Raw genomic sequence first — 27873 nt, 5'->3', positions numbered from 1 at the left:
TGAAAGCTGAAGATAATGATGTGAAGAATTGTTTGAGTCAGCTGACAGCTTCAATTTTCCTAGCAGAGTCTGTTTTGTTTGTTTGTTGTACTCTTAAATTTTGTTTTGTCTTCCTAAGGGAATTTAAATAATAAGCAGTGATTTTGAAGTTGGCATGAAATGGAAATTTACCCTATACATTTTATAAATGCATGCCATTGATCTTACTGTGAAGGATTCATCTATGCATGTTTTTTTTTTGTTAAATATCATAACTTGATCTTCCGGTGAAATGACAGACCTCTCTCTGGTGACACATGCCAGACTTCTCCAATCATTTGGTGCGCTTAATCTCGCCCCTTTCTTATGATCGACTGCAAACTTGCATTCATATCTGCTCCATCCAATCAAAAACTATTCGACAGAACCAAGTCCCCTCACTACTTTTTCTTTTTTCTTTTTCAATAATCTGTTTTACTCGGATGTACATCACAACATGTAATGGAAGTAGCAACAGATAATTTCTTCCATCGCTGCTTTAGTTTCTGATTTTCTGACCTTTACGGTTTTATTTGCTTAGGACCTATCCGGTTCTATCGATGACCTACCTACTGGTACGGAGGGCGCTCTGAGTCCTGGAGTCAGCACATCTGGAGTATCTAGCAGTCAAGGAGAACAGAGCAATCCAGCACAGTCACCCTTCTCCCCCCACACTTCTCCCCCGGTGGGCTCGCCTGCCAGCGCCTCAGCATCTCGCTCTGGGCCTCTGTCTCCTGCCACGATGCCAGGTAGAGCCAGTAAACTTTAAATTATTTAGAAATCCTAAAATGTGTTAAAACCACTTTGAGTCATCATGCAGAGGATTTGGAATATTTACCGAAATTAAATATTAAATTTATTTTTGTAGTCTCATTTGCAATCTGTTTTTCTCCAGTTTTAACACAAAATGTTTTAATTTAAAACACACAATGTCACACAAAATATTTTCGTCTTGATCTCAGTTGTAGAATGTGGTTCTTTTTCTTTTTCTTTTTCACAATTTGTGCATTTCTCATTTGTAGGGAACCAGATGCCTCCCCGCCCTTCAAGTGGACAGTCTGATGGGATCATGCACTCTTCGATGAATCAACCTGGCATGGGCCAAGAGAGAGGTAGCTCAGTCTGTATAAGTCCTACTTTACAATGACAGGACTCGTTTTCCATCTTCAAGCTCACTTTTTATTTATTGTATCGATACATCAATCTTGTTGTCTGCACAGGATATATACAGAGAAACCCTCAGATGGCACCCTATGGGTCTCCACAGTCTAGCTCTGCTTTGTCTCCTCGTCAGTCATCTGGAGGCCAGGTGCATGCTGGAATGGTTCCTTATCAGCAGAACAACTCTGTGGCGAACTATGGGCCTCAGGGTGGTCAATATGGACCACAAGGTATGTGGCATAGTGCTAAACATTTCACACCATCTAAAAAAATGAAGAAAAATGCACATTTTAAAAAGGGTCTTATGTTAAGAGAAGTGATTGTAGTGGAGGTGCAGATATTGGACTTTTATTTTAGTCTTTCTCTTTCTTTCTGTTCTTGCTGTCCCTCCAAATCCTTCTCACTCTCCCTCTTTTTCTCTTTGTGCGACCAGTGGATCACAGTGTGGTTATTTTTAGCATTAGTGAAAAAAGGGAGTTGACGTAGCATGGCTCACGTCAGTTGAGCAGCTACAGTGACTGTGGGTTACAGCAGCGCTACATGCTGCTAAAGCACTCAAGGGCCTGGAAGTCCACCAATGAGGCTTCCAGGCCCCACCACATTTGCCCAATACTGACTTTTAATTGACCAAACTGCTAATTCTGTTATTGTGGTTTTCAGACTTTTTGTTTCATTGCAGAAAATGTAACCCTGGATTAGGTTTCTTATTAAATATATACATTTTTCTCTACAAAAAGATGACATAAGCAATGTGCTGTGTTGAGGAACTTAACTGGCTTACTGTCACTGTAAAACTTATTTATATAGCATTGTTTATAACTTCCCATCTTCCACTTCAGGTTACCCCAGGCAGCCTGGTTACAGTGGCATGCCTAATGCCAATTACCCAGGCCCTGGCATGGGCGGATCCTTGACTCCCATGTCTGGGCAAGGAGGAGGGCCACTGTTTGCTGGCATGGCTTCTGGGAGGATGCCTCATGGCCAGATGGGTGCACGCCCCTTTGGCCCCAACATGGGTCCCAACATGGGCCCCAACATGAGTCCCAGTATGGGCCCTAATATGGGCAACATACCCCCTCAAGTGGGAACCGGGATGTGCCCACCTCCAGGCCTCAACAGAAAGCCGCAGGAGGCTGCAGCAATGCAGCACGGACCTTCCAACTCGATACACAACAGGTACGCAAGAACTGAAATACAACTGAAGTTTCACAATATCATTAACAAGTACGGTACACAGAAATCACGATTCGGTACGTACCTCGGTTTTGAGGTCACGGTTCGATACGAGTTCGGTACAACAGAAAAAAAAAAATCTCCAATGCAAGGTTTCTTTTCATTTATTTTGTACAGACAGTAATGCAAACAAATATCATTTTGTTCCACCTAGCGGCATTTAGTTCCCCCTGAGGTAGCCTCCTTTAGTGTGTTAAAGTCCCCCTGTAGTCAATAATTGTATCCCTTAAAACTCATCTTTGATCACCCAAATGACATTTTTTTTTTTTTTAATTGTTCATGCCTTAAAATAGCTTGAATGTAACTACACCCTTGCTTCATTTAGTATACGCGGAACCATCAATATGCAAATTAGCCCTGCCTCCGCTCACTCACACGAGCTCAGAGATCCACTGACTTTACTCGTAACTCATCTTACTATAGTAAACGCTGCACAATGGTATCACTCTTTACAACGCCGGACACATAATGGTAATTAATATGATTAGCCTTTTGCTTGACTACCTTATCAAACGACTAATAATGTGTTCCTAACGTTACACAAACCATGTTCCCTTTCGCCATCTCAGAGTCAGACAGCTGCCTTCTAAAAATAGAAACGCTTTTAACAACTTAGAACGTCAGTGGAGAAAGGCATATAGTTCATCATAACGTCGTAATATACATAATATACATAATTCACACACTATTGCTAAAAGTATCCAATTCTTCATATCAACAGAAAAATATATCGGGATAACCTGGCTTCTCTTGAGACTCCCCTGCTTTGCAGCATAGTTAATGATATAGCCCTGCCCACACGTTGGCGTGATTGGCTACAAAGTAGTTTGTGACGTAAGAAACACCAGCGATTTCAAACCGTGTTATTAAGACTGTGTTTGGTTCACTACATTTTTGAGGAGGGAAAAACTCAGCAATGATGTTGACTTTTGAATTTGTACATGGTTTGTCTGAAAGCATATTAAAAACATTACATAGACATATAAACAACATTTAAAAAACGGATTTTTTGTACTTTAAGTACTAAGCAGTAAACAGAATGCACTCGGGTCATATTTTTTTTGTAAGGCTAATAAAAACCAGTCACAATCAGCTATGAAACTGTAAAGCATCTCTTGTGTTTTAAAAGTACAAAATAAATAGAATAATGAAAAATAAAACTTGCGCAGAGATTAGTTTTTTTTTTTTACGCATGATAACTCATTAACATGCGGTGACAATAGTGGATGCACAAAGTTCAATATTACGCTTTTTTCAAGAAATCACGGAAAGATGAGTGAGAAGGAGGAAAAGAGCCTACTTCACCTTTCCACGAGGAGACAGCTAGTGAAGCAGCACCTTAGGCTTCCCATTTCCAGGACACGACACAAATCGGCACAATGTCAAATGATTTTCTCTCATTATAACAGCAGAAACAACTTAAAATACTCCGTCATTTATGGTCATACAGATAAGAATAAGACATCATTAGAAACTGAAGTTGTTGTTTTTGTTTTTTTTTTACACACAATAAAACACAACAAAACGTTGTGCATTTGTAAAATAAAGCAAACAGGATGTCGCTTTCTGCCGCCCCGGTTTCCTTTCCATGAAATTATTGGATCGTGTCACAAAAAAGAAAAACCTCCACGTATAGGCAACTAGCAAGCTCTTCTTTGGCATCTGAACTCTTGTTTTGGGTTGGTGCATAGATAGTCTCTTCTTCTGGTCTTTTTCCTGTTGTGGCAGTTAGCAAACTACTGCACGTGCCCCCCTTCTGGATTGGAGTGTGGATCTCCTATGACTTTATTCGTCGTCTGACTGTACGCACCGAACCGTGACGGTTCGGGACGAAAACATGTACCGTTACATTTTAAATGTCTTTTTTGTTAGCCTTTTCTCATTTCTTTTAATACAAACTGGTGGTACGAGTCTATTTGAATTGAAATGTTACGTTTTGCCTTACAGACTACCAGGTTACACTAATATGTCTCCTGGTCCTGGTATGATGGGCTCAGGACCTCCGTATGTCTCCTCTATGAACAACATGCCTGGGATGATGAACACTCAGGGTTCTCCCTACCCCATGGGTGGTAACATGTCTAACAACACTAGTGGTAATAATACGTTTATTTTTGAATACTACATAACCTAGCAGAAATTAAAGTACTTCAATTGTAAAGTCAAATCTTGTGCCAGGTTAAAATCACGGTTAACATATCTGTTTCTCTCCTAGGCATGTCCCCTGGTCCGGATTTTGCTATGGATGGGAAACTTAACCAAGCTCAGAAAATAAATAACAAAGTTGAGGGTACACCCAAGACAGAATCAAAATCCAAGGTTTGCTTAACATTTAGATGCAAGTATAAAGCCTTTACAGCAGAAATCAGTCATCCTTTGTTGCACCTCATGTGTAATTCCTTCCATATAAACTGCTGCTTTCTAGAAGTCAAGTTCCTCCACAACAACCAATGAGAAGATCACTCGGTTGTATGAGCTAGGCCCAGAGCCAGAAAGAAAGATGTGGGTAGACCGTTACTTGGCTTTCATAGAGGAAAAAGCCATGGGCATGAATAACCTGCCAGCTGTGGGACGTAAGCCCCTTGATCTCTTCCGCCTCTACATGTCCGTCAAGGAGATTGGAGGTCTTACACAGGTATATACAGCCTGTCCATACACATTTGATAATGTTGAAGGTCTCAACTCATTTTCTCTCAAGTGTGTTTGCTTATATGCTTTGGCATTGTTGTAATTGCAGGTTAATAAGAACAAAAAATGGAGGGAGCTGGCCACAAATCTGAACGTGGGGACCTCCAGCAGTGCCGCCAGCTCTCTGAAAAAGCAGTACATCCAATGTCTGTATGCTTTTGAATGTAAGATTGAGCGTGGAGAGGACCCACCACCTGAAATAATATCTGGAGATAGCAAAAAGAACCAGGCCAAAATTCAGCCTCCCTCCCCAGGTGAGTGCTGGTGACTTGGATTTGTCTCATGCCATGTATTGAAGCTAGTACAGGTAAATCTTAACTATTAAACTGCTGCAACAAAACCCCTATTCCAAAATGAAGGAAGAAAGGTATATTATATTTTTTGCTACATTTTTTTATAGTTTAAAAATGTACTGTTATTGAAGCAGCACCATTATAAGTTCATCAATTAATGTTGCAGTTGCAATCCAAGCTCTTTGTTTGAACTAATGTATTTAAGCATCATCACTAATGACCGGTTGCAGAAGTCATAAATTATACCTTTAAAGCGTCATGAAACCTTAAAACAGTTCTTTTTTTTTTTAGATGTTAACCGATATGATTGCAGATTGGAGAGTATGAGTCTACAACATTAGATTTTGAGCATTTCTCCGCATTATTTGTGAGAAAAATCCTTTATGAAACGGGAGCATTTTTTGACACTAATCCCGCCCAGGAATTTGTTTTGTGGTACTATTGATGTTGTAGTACTTGCATATAAATTGAGAACATAGAAGTATAACGTTCCAAAACTTCTCTCCTTTTTTTGTTGCATGGTACAGCTGGATCTGGCTCTCTCCAGGGGCCACAGACACCACAGTCCACCAGCAGCTCCATGGCGGAAAGTGGAGACTTGAAGCCCCCTACTCCTGCCTCCACCCCACACAGCCAGATGCCCCCAATTCCAAGTGGCAGGTGAGTTTTGTTTGTTTGTCTTGTGCTACAGCCTGTCATTTGACTGTGAACCGCTTCTTACCTGCCCTGTTTCTTAGGAGCAGTGTGAACTTGCAAGATCCATTTGCTGATAGCGACTTCTCACGGAGAAGTACTATGACCCCAAACTCTGGCTACCAGTCAGGCATGAGCACCCCGGAAATGCCTGTTCGCATGGGACCCTATGAACCCAATAAAGACCACTTTAGTGGTATGCGTAAAGGTTTGTATTGTTTGTTGTATTTCTGTAACATAATTTGTCCTATACACCTTGTATATCAGTTCACATTTTATAATAGTGTTACGAGGCATTATAGTTCATAGTTAGCTACATGATCTAATGAGCTGTGTGCTTGTGGTCCTAGTTGGAGAACAGTTCATGTCTAGTGGACAGGGTCCCAACAGCAGTCTCGGTGATCAGTGCAACAGGGGACCACAAGGCCAAATGGGAAACATACCTATGGGCCAGCGGCACCAGTATCCATATGGCCCCGGCTATGACAGAAGGTATACTAAATCTTGACTTTTTCTAAATAAACTCATCTTTTTTTTTTCTTTTTTTTTTTGTGGTGCTATGTAAATGATGCAATAAACTCTAACCTCTCCTGCATTGCGTAGACCAGAGTCAGGGATGGGCACAGATGGCAGCATGGGGCCTGGAGTGCCACAGCCAAATATAATGCCTTCCAATGCTGAATCTGGGATGTACTCACCAAATCGTTACCCTCCACAGCAGCAGCGGTCAGTCGACTACTCCATTCGTTTTTATGAAGATTGTATTTGTATATCTGCTATATCTTTTATACTGATTTCTCTTACGTATGGTGCTTGTGCAGACATGAGTCCTATAGTAATCAGTATCCTGGGCAGGGTGCGCCTCCTGGTGGTTCCTATCCGAATCAGCAGCCTGGAATGTACCCGCAACAACAATTGGTAGGAAAGCAGTTAATAGTATGAGTTTATATCTTTCTATTTCACATTAGTATAATGAATAAATCTTACTAAAAGCCTTGACATATATTTTATATAATTTGTTTGCATTTAGAACTACAAAAGGCCTGGTGATGGCAGCTACCCACCAGCTAAACGGCATCATGATGGTGAGATGTTCAGTGGGCCATACAATGCTCAGCAGCCACAGCCACCACCACAGGCTCCCCCTAGTGGTCCCTCAAGTGGTCAGGAAATGTTTAACCAGTACAACAGTTCTTACCCTGGTTCAGAGCGCCGTCCACCCGGTCCTCAGAATCAGTTCCCTTTCCCTTTTGGAAGAGATCGGATGCAAGCAGGGGCAGGCCCAAACTCCCAGGGTTCCATGCCACCTCAAATGATGGGCAGTCCAATGCAGTCTGGTCCTGACGGTCCTCAAGCTGGCATGTGGCCTGGCCGAGGTGAAATGGGCTACCCCAGTTACCCTAACCGTCAAGGACCACCTGCTGCTCCTGGCCAGGGACCTGGCTACCATACAATGAACCGATCTGAAGACATGATGTCGTCTGAACCACGCATGAATCATGATGGGCAGTGGCCTGGGCCACGACAGCCCCCATATGGTCCTGGTAGCTCAGGTCCACCAATGAGCAGACCCTTGCAGTCCAACTACCAGTCTCCTCAAACCATGCAAAATCACATTCCACAGGTGTCAAGCCCCACGCCCATGCCTCGCCCTATGGAAAGTAGGACTTCCCCCAGCAAATCACCCTACATGCCCAGCAATATCAAAATGCAGAAGGTGGGACCTCCAGTCCCTGCATCTCACATTGTACCTCCCTCAGTACAGCCTCCAATGATGAGAAGAGACCTATCCTTCCCTCCAGGATCAATTGAAGCTACACCGCCAGTTCTCAAATCGCGCAGGCGTCTTACCATGAAAGAAATTGGTAAGAGTTCATTATTTGTTGTAGTGAATAACATTTTGGTCATTTATATGGCTTAGACTTGTTAGATATGGAAAGATAACTGTATACAACTTTTGTAGGCACTCCAGAAGCATGGAGAGTCATGATGTCCCTTAAATCAGGACTGTTGGCAGAGAGCACATGGGCTTTAGACACCATCAACATCTTGTTATATGACGACAACAGTATTTCGAATTTCAACCTTATACAGGTGAGTTGTTTTGGGGAAATGACAAGTATATTTTCCATTACTTAAGTTTTCATCCTAAATAACATATTAATGTCTTCTTTTGTAGCTCCCTGGTTTCCTGGAATTAATCGTTGAGTATTTCCGCCGTTGTCTCATTGAGATCTTTGGGATTCTGAGGGAATATGAAGTTGGTAATCCAGGACAAAGAGCTCTGTTGGATCCTAGCGTGCTCAAAAAAGATGAAGACACTGTTGATGATGAGGTATTGGTGGAGGGCATGGAGGAAGATGGAGAAACGGAGGAGGAAGATGAAGGAGAGGAAATGCACAGGTTAAAACATCAAGAACAACATTCAGCACCGCTCCAGATAAAACAAGAAGAAAAGCCAAGGATGCTTGATGACTCTGTGAAGAAAGAAGATTGCCATGGGATTGAAGGGGAGTCATCTGCAGAACCCAAGACTTCGGAGCCACCTTGTCTCGAGTTGGCTGTGGCTCAAGAGAAGCCTAAACAGGCTAGCAAGTTTGATAAGCTTCCCTTGAAGATTGTGCGAAAGAAGGATCCGTTTGTGGTGGACTGCTCAAATAAGCTTGGCCGATTGCAGGAATTTGACAGTGGCCTTCTGCACTGGAGTATCGGTGGCGGTGATACAACAGAACACATCCAGACCCACTTTGAAAGCAAGATGGACCTGTTGCACCAACGTAAGCATGTACCTGCCCAGTTCCCAGACAGGAAGAGAGGAGCTCAGAAGGACAGCCAGGCACCTTCACTGCCCTCATCCAGTGAAGAGCACCGAAAAGAAGTGGACCGGCAGTCTCTCCAGAGTCATCCGGCAGCCTCTCCAGAGTCATCAACTGAGAAAGTGACCAATGGAATTTCAGATTTGAGGGAGGACAGACCTGCTGATTGCTTAGAAACTGCTTCTGAGGGGACATCACACCTAGAGAAAGATCAAGAAAAAGAATTGTCAGAGGCGACAACTCCAGAAAACATTAGGCCAGCACCTCCAAGCCCATCATTACAGGGTCAGCGCTGCATTGCCATTTTAGAAGATGAGCCACACAGCAAGGATGAAGCTCCTCTTGTCACGCTCTCAGACTGGCAAGATTCCCTTGCCCGTCGCTGCCTATGTGTCTCCAACATCGTCCGCAGCCTCTCGTTCATCCCGGGCAATGACTCTGAGATGTCCAAGCACCCAGGGCTGTTGCTATTGCTGGGCCGCCTGTTGCTTCTCCACCATCTGCATCCAGAGCGAAAGCAGGCGCCTTTAACCTACGAAAAAGAAGAAGAGCTGGATGAGAGTCTTGCTAGCAAGAAAGACGAATGGTGGTGGGACTGTCTGGAGCTACTGCGGGAAAATTGCTTAGTCACTCTTGCCAACATCTCAGGCCAGCTTGACTTCTCAGTCTACACTGAGAGCATCTGCCTGCCTCTGCTGGATGGCTTGCTACATTGGGCCGTTTGTCCTTCAGCAGAAGCCCAAGACCCCTTCCCTAGTCTCGGGCTTAATGGCGCCTTGTCCCCCCAGAGACTAGTCCTGGAGACCCTCTGTAAGCTCAGCATTCAGGACAACAATGTGGACCTAATTCTGGCGACGCCACCTTTTAGTAGATTAGAGAAGCTCTTTGGGAACCTTGTGCGTCTAGTTGGAGAGCGAAAGGTGCCTGTTTGTCGGGAGATGGCAGTTGTGCTGCTGGCCAATCTTGCACAGGGTGACAGCCTGGCGGCCCGTGCCATTGCGGTACAGAAGGCCAGTGTAGGGAATCTGTTGGGTTTCTTGGAGGACAGCTTAGCGGCTACACAGTTCCAGCAGAGCCAAGGTTCCTTACTGCACATGCAGGGGTCACACTTTGAGCCAACAAGTGTGGACATGATGCGGCGGGCTGCACGGGCTCTTCTTGCCCTCGCTAAGGTGGAGGAGAACCACTCTGAGTTTACGCTCTATGAATCGCGGCTACTGGACCTTTCTGTCTCCCCACTCATGAACTCATTGGTGTCCCATGTCATCTGTGATGTACTCTTTTTGATAGGCCAGTCATGACAGCTGTGCGGAGCTATGGCTCCACCTTCTCTGGTTTTCGTACTTCCCCTTGCCTGTCCTCCCCATTTGCGAGAGGGGATTGAAAGCAGAGAAAATTGACTGTTTCTTGTTTTGTTTTTTTAATTTATGCAAGCCCTTTCATATTACACCCACTGGTCCCCCTTTTCTCTGCGTCTCACTTTGGGAAGGTTGTCACGAATTTGCTGTGGTTCATGAACCAGAGCCTCAACACACTGACACAAACTGTAACACTGATGCCAACTAGATGACATGGACAGGGACCCCAACTTTTGTGTCCTTGTCTGAGGTGAAATAACTTTTTTATAATAAAACAAATAAATGAATAAAATAAATAGCTTGAAAAAACAAACTATTTACCAAAGTTGCTGTCTTGTTTACAGTGAGTTTTGGGGTTAATTGTTCTTTTGTTCTCCCCCAGAGGGTGCAAATAATACACAGCTCTTGTTCACATTAACAGGTAGACTCTTCATTGTTTGGTGGTTGTATTTTGATGCTACACGGTCAAACTTTCTGGATGCGTGTACAGCAGAAATGAGTTATCATTTTCTGTACATTACTCCACAACTGTAAACATACTGCAAACGTACTGCACTGTTCCACGTGGGGAAAATGTTGGCTCAGTCAGCTCTGTTTTTAAACCGTTTTTAAACCATTAGTTTGCTGGTGAGGAGAATAACCCCCAAAGTATCAAGGACGTACAACACCCTGACCTCTTCTCTTTAACCCTTGATTGTATGAATTGACCCCTATAAAGAAATCACCTCCTAGGACTGGTTTTCAACTTAAGATGCAGCTGAGGCTGTACTGTATATAAGATGTTGTACATTTACATCTCTCTCTCTCTCTCTCTCTCTCTCTCTCTCTCTCTCTCGCTCTCTCGCTCTCTCTCTCACTCTCTCTCACTCTCTCTCACGCTCTTGCTTATTCCTTTTTATCCTTGAAGAATAAGAGCGGACACTCAAGTTGGGTTAATTGCATCAAAATCCCTAGGTATATAAACTGAACCATCTTTTGGCCTCTACGGTTCCTCTATAGTGCAGCAAACAACTGAAATATTTTAATTTCGTCTCCTGGTACAACAAAATAACTCTAGATGAAGAACACAGTTGAGATATTTTTTTTCTCCAGTGATATGAATTCTGCATATTTGTATTTCAGACTATGTAGCTTAATGTAAATTCCTTGTTTTTTCCCCTTTTTGGCTCAATGAATATCATTTATTCACTATGAAATCTTTATACTATATGTTCCACGTGGTAAGAATAAATGTACATTAAATCTTGGTAAGATGTTTGTGATTATTTTCATTTAGATGTTTTATTTTATTCAATAAAGTACAGCCCATTTATCCTAGAATGTGATTATGAATGGAAGGTTAAATCAAATTAAAGTTTAAACGTTTTTTTTTTATAACGTTGTCTTTGTACGTTACAAATTAGTTTAATGAGCAATATTCAATATCACTCTAATACTAGTGTTTAATAATATCAGTTGAAAGGAATGAAAATAGTTGAGCGTGAGACCATGAAAAGCTGAAGCAAAATATAAATATTTTATGCAGTAGAAAAATAATTGAATAGCTTACTATTTTCAAGGTATTCATTTCCAGGGCAAGATAAGTAATATAATATAAATGGTTTATATAAGCAGGTTTATGGTATTGGTTAAGATTTTGGGACTTTTATTTTGACATTTAAAAGACAGCATGACGGAAGTGCGTGTCGTTATTTCTATCGTTCCATAGTAGCTTTATGAGACGAATTAGAAAACGTGAATACAATTTACTTTGTCTTGTTGTTCGACTGCGACTGCGATGTTTTTGCTGTTATTACAAACTCAATGGGAAAAAAAAACCATACTGCCTTTTTTTGTTTTAAGGATGCCTCGCTTATCGTATCTGCTAATTTACTGAGCCTAATTTGATGATTATTTTCAGTGAGGGAAATGTTCTGTTTTCGTTGATAAAAGTTTCTGTAAAACATGTCACCTTCAAACAACTGTGTAAATCAAGACGTGTGGACAGTTGTACAGTTTGCGACGTTCACGCGACTGCTTTCCCTATTTTTACAGGTAAGCAACTGACATGAACGACTGAAATAGACTAAAATAAAATAGTGTTTGTACTTTTATTACTTTTTATTTTATGTATTACTTATTGATATAAAGCTCCATAAAATAAGCGCTTGCGCTTTTTTGTGAAATTAAGATTCGAGTGACACCTACTGCAGAACTGGGCATATGAAAAATTGCTGTTTGTTTATTGTGCGCCCTTTTGCAGGCTGTACTGAATGCAGTGATTCCAGACCATGTGGCAGATGCGTTTAGCCCTCCGCGATCAGAGACCCCTCTCCTGCTTGACCCTGTCATCGAAGCATTTTTTGGCGGCCTTAGTCACTGGGATGCAGAGCATTTCATCTTCATTGCAGAACGTGGATACATATATGAACACAATTTTGCATTCTTTCCTCTGTTTCCTCTCATCCTGAGATTACTGGCAGCCACGGCTCTGTGGCCTATGTGTGGATTTCTCACAATGCATGGCCGATTAGTTTTAGCTGTGGCTATAGTGAATAGTATTCTTTTTGTCATAAGTGCCGTGGCACTATACAAACTGAGTCGTTTGGTGGTGCAGAACAGAAAACTTGCCCTTGTTGCAGTCTTGATGTACTGTCTGACACCAGCTAATGTTTTTATGGTTGCAGGCTATTCAGAGACTCTCTTTGCAGCTCTCACCTTCTCAGGCCTCTGGTTACTAGAGAAAAGATTCACAATAGGAGCTTGTCTTCTGCTGGGGTTTGCTACAGGTGCTCGTGCCAATGGCCTTGTGAATGCTGGATTTTTGCTGTATCTCTCTTTGCAATGGGCTCTTGCCCGTGCCCGGGCCTTTAGCAAAGGAGAAGGGTGCGTTCGATATCATCACTATGTCTGGGAGCTTATTCGTTTTGTGCTCACAGGAGCATTTTATGCAGCTTTTGTAGTGCTACCTTTTTGCCTGTTTCAGTTCTATGGTTACCAGACATTTTGCCATCCAACTGCTACTGAAGTTCCCCCTGTGCTGCTTAATTTGGCCCGGGACAAAGGATACCGTGTGGCTGATGCAGCATCTCCCACACCAAGATGGTGCCAATGGCGATTACCACTGTTGTATTCGTACATACAAGATGCTTATTGGGATGTGGGCTTCCTTCGATACTTTCAATGGAAGCAGATACCCAATTTTATTTTGGCGCTGCCTGTTGCAATTCTGGGATTCATCGCCTCATATATGTACATATTGGCTAACCCAGTGTTTTGTATGTATTTGGGTTTGGGACACAGAGGAAAAGACATAAAAACGCATGGCTTCTGTAACCCAAAAGTCTTTGTTTACATTGTGCACAGTTCTGTCCTTCTTCTGTTTGGAATTTTCTCTATGCATGTGCAGGTAAGATTCTTGAAATTGATCATTATCATATGACGCGTGTAGTCTACTTGCTCAACATGCCTTGTTTCATTGTGTCCTCTCAGGTGTTGACACGGTTTCTTGCTTCCTCCTCGCCTGTGCTCTACTGGATCAGTGGCCACCTGCTTTTTCAATATGAACCTCTGCTGCAAAATGAAAGGCTGTTCAGGTCTGACCAAATACAACAACAAAAGGATCACAAACCTGGCCTGAAATGTGCTGTGGGAATGTGCAGAAATAATCAAGTCCTTTACCTCTTGATGCAATGGCAGTCTTGCTCAGTTTATACAAGATGCATCCTAGGGTATTTCATATCATATTGGTTTTTAGGTCTGGCTCTGCACTGTAACTTCCTTCCCTGGACTTAACTTTACAGGAATAAATATTTCTTGTTTCAGTCTTCATAACATTCATTCATGCATTTTATTATTTTAAGATGTTTCTGGTGTTCCTTAAAAGGCTCATATATATTTTTTGTATTAGATAAGTATTTAATAAATATCCTTGTTGGATCATTTAGAAATTAGTCCTGTATTTTTTTTTCTCTGTTCTATAAAAAAAATAAAATAAAATAAAACATTGCTAAAAAAAAACCTTAGCCAAGCTATATGCTGTGCTTGTCTGCTAAGTTACTTTTGCTATCCATAAAAAAATTCAGGCCTTCATAAAATTGGTCTGTACTTTGTATGAAAAATTTTTTGTTGTTGAAAAAAAGGTTCATCAAGGCATGGCTTGCACATGGTCACATCACAAGACCCCTGTTATATTATGTTGTATCACCATCTAGTGGGTACAAAGTGTCATAAGTGGTCTGTTCATACAAAAATGGTAAAATAAATAACAGTCTGTGACAGTTCCAATGTTATTTTAATATTATTTATTTACTGTTATAGTATTGATTAATATTTTTAGTTGGCCTTTATTTTTTTTTTATACGGTTTAGTAATTGCCATCTTTAATATATATATATTTTTATTTCTATTATCTTTATTTTGTCTGTTTTAGTAATTTTAGTACTTCAAATTAACCCTAACTTACTCCAGTTATTCGCCAAAGTAGCATTTCTAATTATAAAAAAAAAAAAAAAAATCCATTTTATATTTATATTCGATTTTATTTCAACTTACTGATTTAAAAAAATTATATAGACAAAATAAAAAATAATTGGACCAGCTTTACAAAAAAAAGTGCTCTTTTCTCTATTGTTTTTTAAAAAGGAGAACACCAAGTTGGATCACTTTGGCCCACAAAGGGTAATTAAAATAAATGTCTTATTTCTTTAATATTTTATAAAGTTTGGTATGTTCACCCCCTAATGCATACATATTGTGTCACATTCATGGTTGTGGATATTATGCATATATTTGTTACATTTGACACTTTTGTGTACAACAAATAGCAAAAAACTACACAGAGGGCGTGACATTTTTATTTCGTCTCGGAAGTGATCTTTCATTGGTCTGACTGAGATGACGCATCCCTTGCGAGCATGCTTGCGAGTCATTGGTCGCTTTCTTAAGGTAGTCCTCGGCTAGGGAAGTGATCGTACTGAGGTAAATATTGTTGTATCTCAACCGTAGCTTAACGATGTGTTATATTAGCTCTTAGAAAATTATAAACAACGTGGTCTGATCTAATTTTCAATTCCCAGCAGACTCATTGCGATTGGGCAGCGCGAGGAGCCGAGTGTCGTTCAAATGACGGTTAAACAGCGCGTGAGGAGGAATGTCGTCCGCTGAGATAGTTGACAGCTAGTCAAAAGGCTAACGTAATTAGCTTAGCTAAGAGACTCCTATGTTATTGAAAGCAACAACATGGCATGATAATATAATAATTGTTCGTCGGTATAATCCCTATAGGGGATGTTTAGTTGCAAACGAATGCATTGAGCAACGTATTATATGCTTTGTGGACTTTCAGTTAACGTTAAATAAGTTCAGTAGTTGTGTTGACCTTTTAATATCAGCATTCTATTAATATTAGCATTAATATTAATATGACCTAGTGAATTGTCAGTATATTTCTGACGGTATCTTTAGTAATATGTGGTGGAGATTCACAGCTGATGTAACGTTAACGTATAGTTTCGATCTAGCTTCCTCTTTGTTAGGGCTTGGTTTGTAACAAGTTAATTTAACCTGTTCTTAAGGTTACATCTATACTCTCCGAACTCTAGACCGTCAGTTACATTTTCTGAAAATGAAAAACTGTGAGTATCAACAAATAGACCCACGAGCGCTCAGAACATCAACCACCCGAACGTCCTCCACCCTGCCCTGTGGGAGGAAAAGCTCCCAGCGCCTGCGGAGAAAATGGGAGATTTTCCCTGGGAATAATCGCTTCTACTGTGATGGTCGTATTATGTCGGCCAGGCAGTGCGGTGTGCTCCCGCTGACCATCGTCCTTATTGTCATCACCAGTGGCTTATTCTTCACATTTGAGTGAGTAGAATAGCCTACACTTACTCACAGAGACACCAGTGTTCACACTGCTTGACAATACTAATACTTTTGACAGTAGAGATATCTCCATCGCCCTTCTTGACATCATGCCAGTCTGAAAGAGTTGCATCCACATGGTCATGGTTTATCATCAGAAAGTAAGCTTTTTAAACCATGTTTGTATCAGCTGATAACTTTGTCCTTGTCTTTGTGCTTGATTCATAACAGTTGCCCCTTTCTGGTGCGTCACCTCACTATCTTCATTCCAGTAATCGGTGGGGTGTTATTTGTATTTGTCATCTTCACCCTCCTTCAAACCAGTTTTACAGACCCAGGGATCTTACCCAGGGCTTTGCCGGATGAGGCTGTGGACATAGAGAGACAGATTGGTGAGGCTTTGAATATGTACTTTGTTATTTGTCTTCATTTTGCATCCTAACTGGTAAATGTTTATGATAAAATTGTGGGTTTCTTTCAAGATAATTCTGGATCTTCAACATACCGTCCACCTCCCCGCACTAAAGAGATACTTATAAATGACCAAGTGGTAAAGCTTAAATATTGCTTCACATGCAAGATGTTCCGTCCACCCCGGACATCCCACTGCAGCATGTGTGACAACTGTGTCGGTAAGGCAGGAGTTTCAGCATACAAAGTTTCTACATTTAAATAATATTTAATAATTTTTAATATTTCATTGAGAGATTAAAATGTTATCTTTCACTCACCTGCATTTTATTCTAAACCCCAAATGAAATGATGACTTGGTTGCTGTTTTTTCATGCAGTTATTAAATGGAAATTCGGTCATGATTTACTCACCCTCATGTTGTTCCAAACCTGTATGACTTTCTTTCTCTTCTGTGGGAACATAAAAGAGTTTTATTTTTTATTTTTTTTGGTCCATAGAATAGTTTTTGTTTTCAAGTTTGTTTTATTTATATAGCACATTTTGAAACAGCTGACCAAAGTGCTAAACAAAACAAAAATGAAGAAACCACAAGTCATATGGTTAATTTATATCAAACTTTTACTGTGCTTTTTCTGTTTTGAACTTTCAAAACTCGAGTGCCCATTTATTGTAATTCCATGGGAGGAAGTCATACTGGTTTGAAACCCCATGGGGGTGAGTAAATAATGACAGATTTTTGGGGGGTGAACTATTTCTTTAAAAGCTACAAAATGTCATATTGCATCTGCTGTGGTAATGAATGTGTAATAGTTATAACCCATAAAACGAATCCCTTCCTTATAATCATTGCATGAGAATGCACGGAGGTTTCTTGTAAGCGTTGTTTTTCAGAATGTTCTTCTTCTGTTCCCCTTGTAGAGCGGTTCGACCATCACTGTCCTTGGGTCGGGAACTGTGTTGGAAAGCGCAACTATCGTTTTTTTTATGCCTTCATAGTGTCACTATCATTTCTGACCTCCTTTATCTTTGGCTGTGTGATTACTCACCTCACTTTACGTAAGTACACTGAAGACTGAAATAATGGCTGCTGAAAATTCAGCTTTGTCATCACAGGAATAAATTACATTTTCAAATATATAAAAATAGAAAACAGTTATTTGAAATTGCAAAAATATTTCACATTATTACAGTTTTTATTAGGGCTGGGTATTTATTTTTAAATGTTGATATCGATACCGGTTCCTGACCGATACCTTTTTCGATACTAATTTTATTAACAGATAATATTATAGCAGAGGCTGTAACATTAAAATTTGTTTGAAAAATAATTGTATTATTATTATTATTATTAGTAGTAGTATTTGTAGTATTATATTAATTTGTACATTATACTGAATAAGAGTAATCTATTTCATTGCCGTTTAAGTTAAACCCCAAACATTTTTTTTGACTGGTTGCTGTGTAGACCTTCTGTGATGTGATGATAGTTTTTCTCAAATGAAATGTTGTCAAAGTGAGAATATTAAACCGCAAAAGGACTATTTAAATATGAATCCTGCATGTTCTGCGTGTCTGTGTCAATGAACGAAGGTGCTCGTCTGTGGCATTCAAGTCGAAATAAACTAGTGTTTTTCTTTGATGCTTCGCCACAGCCAATCACCAGCACTTGATTTGGGCACATCATACATGCTGCATACTTACTGTTTCACTGATGTTGACAAGATATGGCCCTCAGGCATCTAAATTTGGAACTTTTTTGATACTCTATGGTATCGAGGCAATTCGGTCGGTGCCTAAAAAGTATCAAATTCTATACCCAGCCCTAGTTATTATTGTGTTTTGGATCAGTTAAATGCACACTTTTTAACAGCACTGTAGATACGTTTGAGATTGTGTTTTGACTGACTTTTTGTGAGTCAATTTTGTTCAATCAGTTACTCTTATCAACAGGATCACAAGTTGGAGGCGGTATCATCCAGGCAATACAGGACAGTCCAGCCAGATATCCTTTTTTACTGTGTTAACAGAAAGCACACAATAGCACGGCTGACAGAGTTCACTATATGTTTAAACTGCTGTTGGTTCCGCCTATTTCCTAATCCCATTCATCCCTAATCGGCTCAAGGATTCCACCACGCCCTGCTTTCCTGTCAGGACGGCAACAGCTGCCGCTATATACAGATTCCGCTGGTGTCCAGCCCCCTTTTAAAGGCAGGGTAGGTAGCATTTAAAAAAAAAAAAAATTTCCAAATTTGTTTAAACTGTCTTTATATACCAATACATAATTAAAATGCAAGTACTCTGAAAAAGAGAGTATAAAAATCGAGTGTCTGTAGACCTCTCACGACTGTTGTAAACACAGCTAATTATTTCCATTCACTCCCACCCCCTCCCTTCTGGGCTCCTTCCAAAGCCACGCCCCCCAAAACACATGAACGCGCGACGCCAAACGCTCAGGCTCAGCTGGAAGACGCATTTATTTACTTACTTATTTATTTACCTGAGACGAGTGGAGAGGAAGGAGCGCAGTGCATGCAGTGACATCATGTCAGAATCACATGTAATAAAATACCTAACTTTATCACTATAAATATAAACAAATAATATGGCTTTTAGTACTCACTATCAAGCTAGCATATCGATACTGGTAAAGTTTAAAATATATTTTGTTTGATTCGGTAACGAGCTATATTTATAAGGCAAAGCTAAAAACAGGTTGCATTGATACACGTTTTTCCATTACCATCGGTTACACTGTGATGAAGGTGAATTTCGTGTTAGATTCATAACATATACGGTGTTTTGCATGTAAGAGTTTCCATGATGAAAACATTGTTGACTCTGATGAGGACTAACGTAACACTCCGGAGACAAGTACCGCATCGTCGGTTCGAGGACAGGTCCGGGGTCGAGGGCGAAGCAGACGAGGTCGTTCAAGAGTGCGGGCAACCAGGGTCCGAGGAAGTAGTTTTTGCCTTGTTTGCCTTCGCTGACTGCATATACAGGTGCTTTGAATTTTGAATGCTCTTTCTCTGCCATAATTTTACTCTTCGTAGGTTTTGCGCCTCTCTTGCACTCCTCAAATCAAACGGGTGCGCGCGCATATGGGCAGATCTTGTAGCAACAGTGGTGGTAGCCATGGTTGCGAGAGTGAGTGACAGTCGCCCAAACCAATCAATTGTTTCGTCCCGAATGGAAATAATGAGCTGTGTTTATTGCAGATTAAAAGGTCTACAGTCACTCGATTTTTATACTCTCTTTTTTCAGAGCACTTACATTTTAATTATGTATTGGTATATAAAGACAGTTTAAACAAATTTGAAAAAAAGTTTTTTATAAAAATCCTACCTACCCTACCTTTAAGTTTGTAGCAGAGTCTACATCACACCTATAAACGATAACGGCAAAGATAAACAGAATTTTTTTTTCTCAACTAATTAAAAAGAAAATTGCAGCTCATGCTTAGAATAAACAAAACGATATCATCTTGTTCCTGTTGTGAATGGGCCTTTATAATGTTTATCTGGACACTGACACACATTTACAACAAATTTGCACCCTTAACCCTTCCTGCACTGTTGTGGAGATGGTCATTTGCTTCTTCTCCATCTGGTCCATTCTGGGTCTGTCAGGTTTCCATACTTATCTTGTGGCCTCCAACCTCACAACCAACGAAGATGTAAATATCACCATGCATGCATACATTTAATCAATAATATCAACAAGCTATATAATTAATTATTGAATAATGTAGTCAATACTTATTTAATTGCAGTGTTTTGTACATTGCAGATCAAAGGCTCTTGGTCCAGTAAAAGAGGTGAAGATTCAGGGAATCCCTACACCTATAACAACATCTTCACAAACTGTTGTGTGGTGCTGTGTGGGCCGATGCCACCCAGGTAAGTACCGCAGATGTTTAAAAATGATAAATATCAGAGTTTGTAAATGAGTAAGTGAAGGATGTCAACTGCTTGTCATTTAGCTTCAGACTGATGTACAGTTTCTCAGCTATGACATGTTAATTGTGCAATTCTTTGACTTCTTTCCGAGTTCAGTCTATGCTGTGTTTTGAAAGTCAAAATAGGTCACGCACTCATCCTTTTCATCCTTTTCATCTTTTACAGCTTGATTGACAGAAGAGGCTTTTTACCTCCAGATGACGCACCTCAGAGTCAGACGGTGACCTCTGATGCTGAGCTCCCTCCTTTCGTGGCCAAGAATGACACAAACATGGTAAGAGTGCCTCGTCATGTGATATCTTCAAGTCGGAGCATTAGTTCCAAGATCATGATAACATAAAGAGGATTTTTTTTATAGTTAAAGCATTGTAGCCGGGGCTGTATGTTAATTATTATTATTTTTTTACTTAGTACTGGTGCTACAGAGGTTGAAAGTTTTGTTGCACAGGTATAAAACAGGTTATATTTTTCTTAGCATGTGTCACGTATATGTTGCCCTGTACAGCCCTGGTAGCTATGGTATAAAATCCTCATGCATGACTGCATCCGCCATCCACCAAAAAGCATTCTGGGGCATTTCAAGCCATGAACTACCGTTAAAAAGTTTGGGGTCAGTAAGATTTAACTTGGACTTTTACATTGTTAAAAAAAAACAGACACAACTGTTTTCAACATTGATAATAATAAGAAATGTTTCTTGAGCACCAAATCAGCTTAGTTAGTTATGGCTGCTACACATTCAGCTTTGCCATCACAGAAATAAATAGCATTTTATAATATTAAAATAGAAAACGGCTATTTTAAATTGTAATAATATTTCAGTGTTACAGTTATTACTGTATTTAAAAAATAAATAATTTTTTTATCAAATAAATGCATCCTTGGTGAGTATAAGAGACTACTTTCAAAAACATAGTCTTAATATCCCCAAACTTTTAAACAGTAGTGCAAATATAAACAGAAACCACAATTTTACAGATCTGAAACCTAAGCTTTGACACAGAAAAGCATGTGAAAATGCATGTGAGGTTATCCAGGTTTAATCATATTTAATGTAAACCCTGGCTAGTGATGTCTTGCTGTGAAAGAGTTATAGTTAATGAGGCTTGCACCTGATGTGTGAAGATATGATTATGCACATGGAAAAATCTCTGAGTTACAAGTGGTGTAAAATCATGCCAAGAAGGATAGTATTGTAGAAATGTATGTTTGTAATGCCTTTAGCTTGGAAAATATTGAAGTCCACAAATACAAATACAAATCATATTAGTTTATTGTGCTGTTTTGATATTGACCTGCATCAAGCCCTGATGTTTGAAGTTATAAACCTTACACAGGGGGAGAATTGTGAGGATATCCTCGCCTGCACTGCCTGAAGGCTCCTGCAGCTCAGTGACGTTCAATGGTAAGGGTGTGTTATGGGGCTGCTTGCATGCCGTTCGTGACCACCTTCTCATGACTCGTTGGCCGTCTGCTTGGCTTCCATTTCTTTGCATTGAAACCACAATCATAAAACATGTCCGTCATGAGAGCGGAAATCATTGATATCGTCGTCTATTCTCTGTTCCTTCTTTTTCCTGGATGAGTTGAGTGTTTTAGCTGACATCTGTTTTTACTCCATTTTATAATGGTCATGTGTTCATATATTAGTGCTCGCCAGAGGTCTGCAGTTGTTTTGTTTTTCCTCCATTATGTCATTGTTTCCTAATTAATGTATCATCATCAAGATTCGTCTGTGCTTATCTCACTTTCATCCAGTCTTGGGATTCTGTCGACTGAGGTCATGCTAGTTATCATGCACACATGTTCTTTTCCACCTCTTCTCATGATGGATGTTTATTCTGAGGTTAAGGAGTTGTTTTCATCCTTTTGTGACCCCTGGAGAACCCCTTATAATATCAGCTGCACCACTTCACCCTGAGCTCATTGGAAAACCGTAAAACGAGATGCTTTGTTTCCACATTTTCTTCTCATTATTTTCCTGGCAGTACTAACCTACTTTCATCTTTATTCTGGTTTTGCTAGCTTCTCATACTCATACTTGCTCTGCTGTCTTAACATCAACACCAACTACCCCATAAGTATGACTGTGATCTAATATGTTAGTGTTTTTAGTCTCTTACCCTTTTTTGTTGCCATTCTTTTGCAGTGCACACAGGGCACAAAGGAGCTTATAGAATCAATGGCACACTCTACAGTGATCCAGAGCACCTGCACTCCGGGCAACCCCAAAACTGCCCCGGTTACCCAAGAGAGTCTACTAAGTACAGTCTCCATTATGGTCTCTCCCCCCAGCAAGCCTTATACCGTCTGCTCAGGCCGCCAGGCCCGACGCCCCACAGACATGCCTTGCCCCCAGAGAGGGAACAAACGGGCTGCTCTTCACACCCATAAACCCGTGTTGCATCTACCCAGCTCCCCGTACTCCCTCGGCCACAGTCCGCTCATTTTTAGTGACGCTCCTGACATGGGCTTTATCCCACTGAACTGAGCGCAGTATCTCTCCCACCAGCAGCCTTGTGCAAATATTCTCCTCTCTGTTATCCCTTTTGAGAACAGCATCACACCTTTTAAGAAACTATGACGTACTATACTCAGGATCCTCTCAGGAAACATGCCATCTTTCAACAAATGAGAATAAGCCTGCATTGATTTTATTTTTATTTTTTAGATCACTGGGATTTCAAGATTTTTGTTCCGTTATCATCAAAATACACTTGTTGAAGAGAACTGCAAAACATCTTTAGTAGATGCTTTTGGTTTTCAGTCATTTTGCACAGAAATATCAGCAGATGATCAGTGTTTTTTTCGGAACCTCAAGCCATTTTTTCAGCCTTTTGCCATTTATGCAATAATTATATGCTTTGAAAGGTCACTTGGGTCTAAAAAAAGTCTTACTTCAGAGTCACTCGTTCATTTCTGTTTATTTTGTGTGGTGTTAAAGACCTTCTACAATAAAGTCATTGGTTTAAAAATATTTGCACCAACAGTATCGGAGAGCTCAGGATTTGAGTGTTAGTTATCTATGTACATGAAACACTGTTACTGTTGATCCAGAGCTTATCATCTCCTGTATAATGTTGCGATTTCCAGTGAATTAACAGCTTTTATATTTCTGTTTATTTTGTGCTCTTTTAATACAGGGTTTTTCCTTATTTGAAAATTTTTCGGTGGCCACCAACGTGAAAATTTGGATTTCCTAAAGCAAATAATATTAGCCTTTGATGCGGTATTTTCCCCTTAAGATCGTTGTCTCTTTATCCTGAGTTCTACATTTTGAAATGGAAAGCTACTGCACAACACGAGCCACAGACCATACACCCAGTGTGACCCATTGAGGAGTTATTAAACAACTAGTTATTAATTCATAATCTCTGGGATGCAAATGTGGAAGTTAACTTCTTTTTTTCTTCCTACCATTCTGAAAGTTCTAAACTTTAGTTTGACTTCCCAGAGCATTTTGAGGCAGGAAAATTGGTAACACTCTCTTGTAGAGTTTTAACTAATGCATTGGTTTGTTAATGTATCATGAACTAACAATGAAAAATATTTGTACTGTATTTTTTTAACCTACGTTAATGTTAAATTCTACATATAATGATACTTTAATACTTTGTATAATAAACTAACATTAGTTAATGTATTATGAACAAACATTAACTACAACTTAGATTAATACATTCTGTGAAAAGTTTTTTATTTTAAGCCTAAGAAATTTTGCCTTGTTGTAAAGTGTTACCAAAAATGGTCAAATTCGTAAAGTTCCAGATTCTTAGATCTCTTAATCAAATTTGCACGTGTAGGCCTATGTAAGATACCACCGAAAATAATTTTTAATTTAGGAAAAACCCTGTAGGATTTCTGACTTTTCATTAGTGGTTCAAAGATTGTTTTCTGATTGTTATTATTAAAGTGTTTTTACTAAGCTTGTTCGAAGAACTGTTATAACTGAAACCTTTTGCCTTGAGATTGATTAGTGATGAATTATGAGTCATTTACATGTACATCATCATTAAGACCGTTATTTTTTCTTTTTTTTTAAGAGTCTGGCACATTAATAAAGTTGACTGTATAAGTTGCAGAAATGTCTTGCACATCTAAGAACTAGACCTTAAATAGAAGTTTATCACTGCCAGCAGTGTTTGAGGGAAAGTAAAAGAATGTATAACTTTTCTTGTGTTTTGTGTTACTATCCTTTTTCACCTGAAGACTTAAAGTAATAAACAAATGTTCTTTCCAAATGTTATTTATTTGTATGAATGCTTTCATCTGATTTTGAGGGACACAATCATAACATCTTTTGTTACCGTATGATCTGCTGCATGCCAGACAGGGCACATTCATTCAAACAGTAGATGGCACAGTTTTCCACTTCTTGTTTGCATGCATCAGATGAAGAGTTTATTTCTCCTGGAGGCATTGTGGATTGATTGCCTGTTTGATTGATTCAAGTATTTGCATTCACAGTACTTGAGCTTTTTTGGATGTAATATCTGGCTTTACCACAGTGCCATCAAGCTGTCATTTGGAGCGACTATGGTTGGCATGTTTAAGAAACTCCTCCTTTGTACATAGAATTAACTGTTGACAACTTGAACACTTCAATCCTGTCCAAGTCATTTAGATTTTATTTGAATAATTTGCTTTAAACAGAAAACATCCGCTCGTTTTGACTGACAAATTTTAAAAACAACATCAAATGTGGTTTTAGCAAAAGAAAAGTGTCTATCATTGCAAAGCCATGAAATGGTGTTTGGCCTAGACCACATCCTCCTATCCAACTGGAAGATAGTCAAAAGCATCACATTGTAGACGGCGGCTTTTGTCTGGACCGCTTCACATTGGCTTGAAGATATCACAAGTTGCTATTTTTCCACCTACGCTGATTTCAATTAAGCAAAAATGAACACTGTCAGCATGTAGTAATTTGTACCTTCTTTTGCATCTCAGACGCAAAACATTCTTCCTCAGCCACTTTAATATTGTGGAAATTACAGGTTTATCTTCTTTGTAGATTCTAGACAAACAGGAAATAGTTACGACTGTTCAGATCACATTAGTGGTGCTTGTTAAGGCCTTTACTATTGCTTACACTTAGGGTTAAGGATTGAACAAATCCATTTGTGCTACAGATATATCTCAAATTGGACTGCAATTTATTTTTTTAAGTGATACATTTCACAGTTTTCATTTGACGGATGACAAAATGGGCAAGAAAAATTGAAGGAACATAGAACATTGAAGGGACTAGATACTAGAGTCACGTTCTATTCGACCATGAGTGCCCTGCGAAGTGGACTTCACTGGGTTTTTCGCCATCTTAAATGAGATTCCAATCTGAAAGGCACTGCGACTGGCATAGGGAAAATTACCCACTAGTCATTGCACATCTCTCAGGTACTAAAGGGGTTTGAATAAAATGAACGCATTGAAAATGAGTTGAGGCTCCACTTTCTATTAGTCCCAGGTGTTTTGTACAGGGTTGGTCGCAGGTATTTGTTGCAGTGCAACTATCATGATTATTGTTAAAAAAGATAAAATACACATAATATAACTAAATGACATTCATTTTAATTTTAATTACAGTAACAGACATTTATCACTCAATTTAACACTATCAAAAATGACCATTTATATTAATTAAAATACAAATAATATAACTAAATGACTTTCATTTTAATTACAGTAACAGACATTTATCACTCAATTTAACACTATCAAAAATGACAATTTATATTAATTAAAATACACATGATATAACTAAATGACATTCATTTTAATTTTAATTACAGTAACAGACATTTATCACTCAATTTAACACTATCAAAAATGACAATTTATATTAATTAAAATACAAATAATATAACTAAATGACATTCATTTTAATTTTAATTACAGTAACAGACATTTATCACTCAATTTAACACTATCAAATATTACAATTTATATTAATTAAAATGAACTTAATATTTATACAAATACACATGCATGTGTTATGTACACATGTGTATTAAATATAAGCATGGTAATTTATATTACATTTATTTACATAAGCATATTATGTAATACCTCAAACTCTGGAACTATAGCTTCATCTGCGTAGGATGATGTTCCAGGGTGTTCTGAATAAACACATTTTCTAAAGATGAACTTTAGATCAATCAAGTACAAATCTAGTTTGTTATTAATTGTTATTTGTTGTTGTTTTTAATTACAGATCTCATTAGCATGTCAGTGTTTGTATCAGTGACGCATTTTTTATTGGCATTTTGACTTCAAAAACTCACCCCAAAAGCTTTTTTATGTTTTATTTTTTACCTAAGCTATAAAAGCAGGTTACAGTCTTAGATTTATTAGTCTAGAAGAAGATGAAGCCAAGGTTTCTCAGAAGTCAGCATCTGTGTCCAATATTAAAAGTACTACAAGTCAGATTGATCTGACAAAGAGCCTTTTTTTGCATTAATCTTTGCATATTTTTTCACCTGTTTATTTTTGTGTTGTTCCTGTTTCTTTTTTATATATTTTTTTGTTTCTCGTATCAGTTAGCTTAATCGTGCCAGTAAGGCTCCTGAATTCCTATATTTGGAATATAATTATTTAACATGCACCAGGCATTTATGTTTGAGTTGTTCATTTGTGAAAGTTTGTCATTGCAAGTGGTTCTTCTGTTTTCATACGTTGGATTTCATGTAAGGTGATTCTTGGTTAATCAACAGTCAAGAAACCATATACAAGTGCTTTTATGCTTCATCTCGTGATGGTATTAGACTTTTGAGTACTACAAAGGGTTTGCTGGCACAGGTCAAAGGAAGAGGGCAGTATTTTATTGCAGATGTCAAGGCCGGTGATTGATAAGGCAAAAACATAATGCTCCTCAGATGGACATCTTGTCCTATATGCAGAGGGTTGGAGGTATAATTCTTCAAAGACCTGAGTTCATGCGCTCCTTTTTTTGAGCCAGAAAAACAGGCCTGCATTGATTTAGACATGGCTTATGTATCTGAATATTCAAGATTCAGGCTTGTTTTGGTGCACTAGCTTTTTGCTGGCCTGGGTAAACTACTAATATGATCATATTGTTTTCTTAACTATAACAGCAGCTGTAGTAGTTTTTTATGCTTTTCTACGGAAACTTGACATAAACTGTAAACTTGTCCCTTAAATCTGATTGGTTGATTGGAATGTTGTTCCAAGATAAACAAAGATGTTGATGCAGGAACATGTTGTACTACTTTGTGAAATAAGGTTCTGGGTTTTTGCACGTGATTGATTTACAGTGCCGTTGCTTAATGAAATAATTGATTTCTTTAAAAAAAGGTTGCAGACCCCAAAACTTTTGAAATAAAATCCTCAAAAAGTTAGAACAAGAGGCAAAAAATATTGCACAGCAGCC

At 39.2% G+C, this 27873-nt stretch overlaps 3 protein-coding genes across 6 annotated transcripts in view; all 3 read left to right on the top strand.

The window, feature by feature from the left end:
* The window catches only part of arid1aa (AT-rich interaction domain 1Aa), a 23583-nt gene extending 12076 nt beyond the window's left edge, over positions 1–11507 (top strand). For 3 of the 4 annotated variants that reach the window (XM_082149386.1, XM_082149385.1, XM_082149383.1), the window contains 16 exons: positions 560–767; positions 1041–1130; positions 1239–1409; positions 2019–2355; positions 4360–4508; positions 4628–4731; positions 4838–5047; positions 5150–5354; positions 5921–6053; positions 6131–6294; positions 6437–6578; positions 6690–6812; positions 6908–7004; positions 7117–7951; positions 8050–8180; positions 8266–11507. In XM_082149386.1, coding sequence (XP_082005512.1) covers positions 560–767; positions 1041–1130; positions 1239–1409; positions 2019–2355; positions 4360–4508; positions 4628–4731; positions 4838–5047; positions 5150–5354; positions 5921–6053; positions 6131–6294; positions 6437–6578; positions 6690–6812; positions 6908–7004; positions 7117–7951; positions 8050–8180; positions 8266–10203 — 5037 coding nt within the window. In that variant the 3' untranslated portion in view covers positions 10204–11507. The remainder of the gene's footprint in view (positions 1–559; positions 768–1040; positions 1131–1238; positions 1410–2018; positions 2356–4359; positions 4509–4627; positions 4732–4837; positions 5048–5149; positions 5355–5920; positions 6054–6130; positions 6295–6436; positions 6579–6689; positions 6813–6907; positions 7005–7116; positions 7952–8049; positions 8181–8265) is intronic. The other variant, XM_082149384.1, reaches the window with a different exon arrangement.
* A 444-nt stretch (positions 11508–11951) lies between these two features.
* Positions 11952–14189, top strand: pigv (phosphatidylinositol glycan anchor biosynthesis, class V). The gene is made up of 3 exons (XM_082149406.1): positions 11952–12294; positions 12503–13648; positions 13732–14189. The coding sequence occupies exons 1-3, from the start codon at positions 12205–12207 to the stop codon at positions 14032–14034; spliced, it is 1539 nt and encodes a 512-aa protein (XP_082005532.1). The 5' UTR covers positions 11952–12204; the 3' UTR covers positions 14035–14189.
* A 1036-nt stretch (positions 14190–15225) lies between these two features.
* Positions 15226–24726, top strand: zdhhc18a (zDHHC palmitoyltransferase 18a). Its single transcript, XM_082149419.1, has 9 exons — positions 15226–16107; positions 16336–16496; positions 16587–16736; positions 17437–17574; positions 18469–18535; positions 20095–20197; positions 20311–20420; positions 20646–20754; positions 22630–24726. Exons 1-9 carry the CDS (start codon positions 15866–15868, stop codon positions 22969–22971), a joined length of 1422 nt encoding a protein of 473 aa, XP_082005545.1. The 5' UTR covers positions 15226–15865; the 3' UTR covers positions 22972–24726.
* The last annotated feature ends 3147 nt before the right edge of the window (positions 24727–27873 follow it).

The sequence above is a fragment of the Leuciscus leuciscus genome (genome assembly GCF_965113295.1).
Source record: "Leuciscus leuciscus genome assembly, chromosome: 20".
Classification (NCBI taxonomy): Eukaryota; Metazoa; Chordata; class Actinopteri; order Cypriniformes; family Leuciscidae; genus Leuciscus; species Leuciscus leuciscus.
The sequence above is the reverse complement of the archived record's forward strand: the minus strand, read 5'-3'. Positions and strand labels throughout refer to the sequence as shown.

What these genes read in the sequence shown, in the direction of transcription:
- pigv (XM_082149406.1), top strand. Translation starts at nt 12,205, where the DNA reads ATGTCACCTTCAAACAACTGTGTAAATCAAGACGTGTGGACAGTTGTA. An exon ending in TGCTTTCCCTATTTTTACAG is followed by an intron (nt 12,295 to 12,502) that starts GTAAGCAACTGA and finishes GCCCTTTTGCAG; the next exon opens with GCTGTACTGAATGCAGTGAT. An exon ending in TTTTCTCTATGCATGTGCAG is followed by an intron (nt 13,649 to 13,731) that starts GTAAGATTCTTG and finishes GTGTCCTCTCAG; the next exon opens with GTGTTGACACGGTTTCTTGC.
- zdhhc18a (XM_082149419.1), top strand. Translation starts at nt 15,866, where the DNA reads ATGAAAAACTGTGAGTATCAACAAATAGACCCACGAGCGCTCAGAACA. An exon ending in GGACATAGAGAGACAGATTG is followed by an intron (nt 16,497 to 16,586) that starts GTGAGGCTTTGA and finishes GTTTCTTTCAAG; the next exon opens with ATAATTCTGGATCTTCAACA. An exon ending in CCAAGAATGACACAAACATG is followed by an intron (nt 20,755 to 22,629) that starts GTAAGAGTGCCT and finishes ATTCTTTTGCAG; the next exon opens with TGCACACAGGGCACAAAGGA.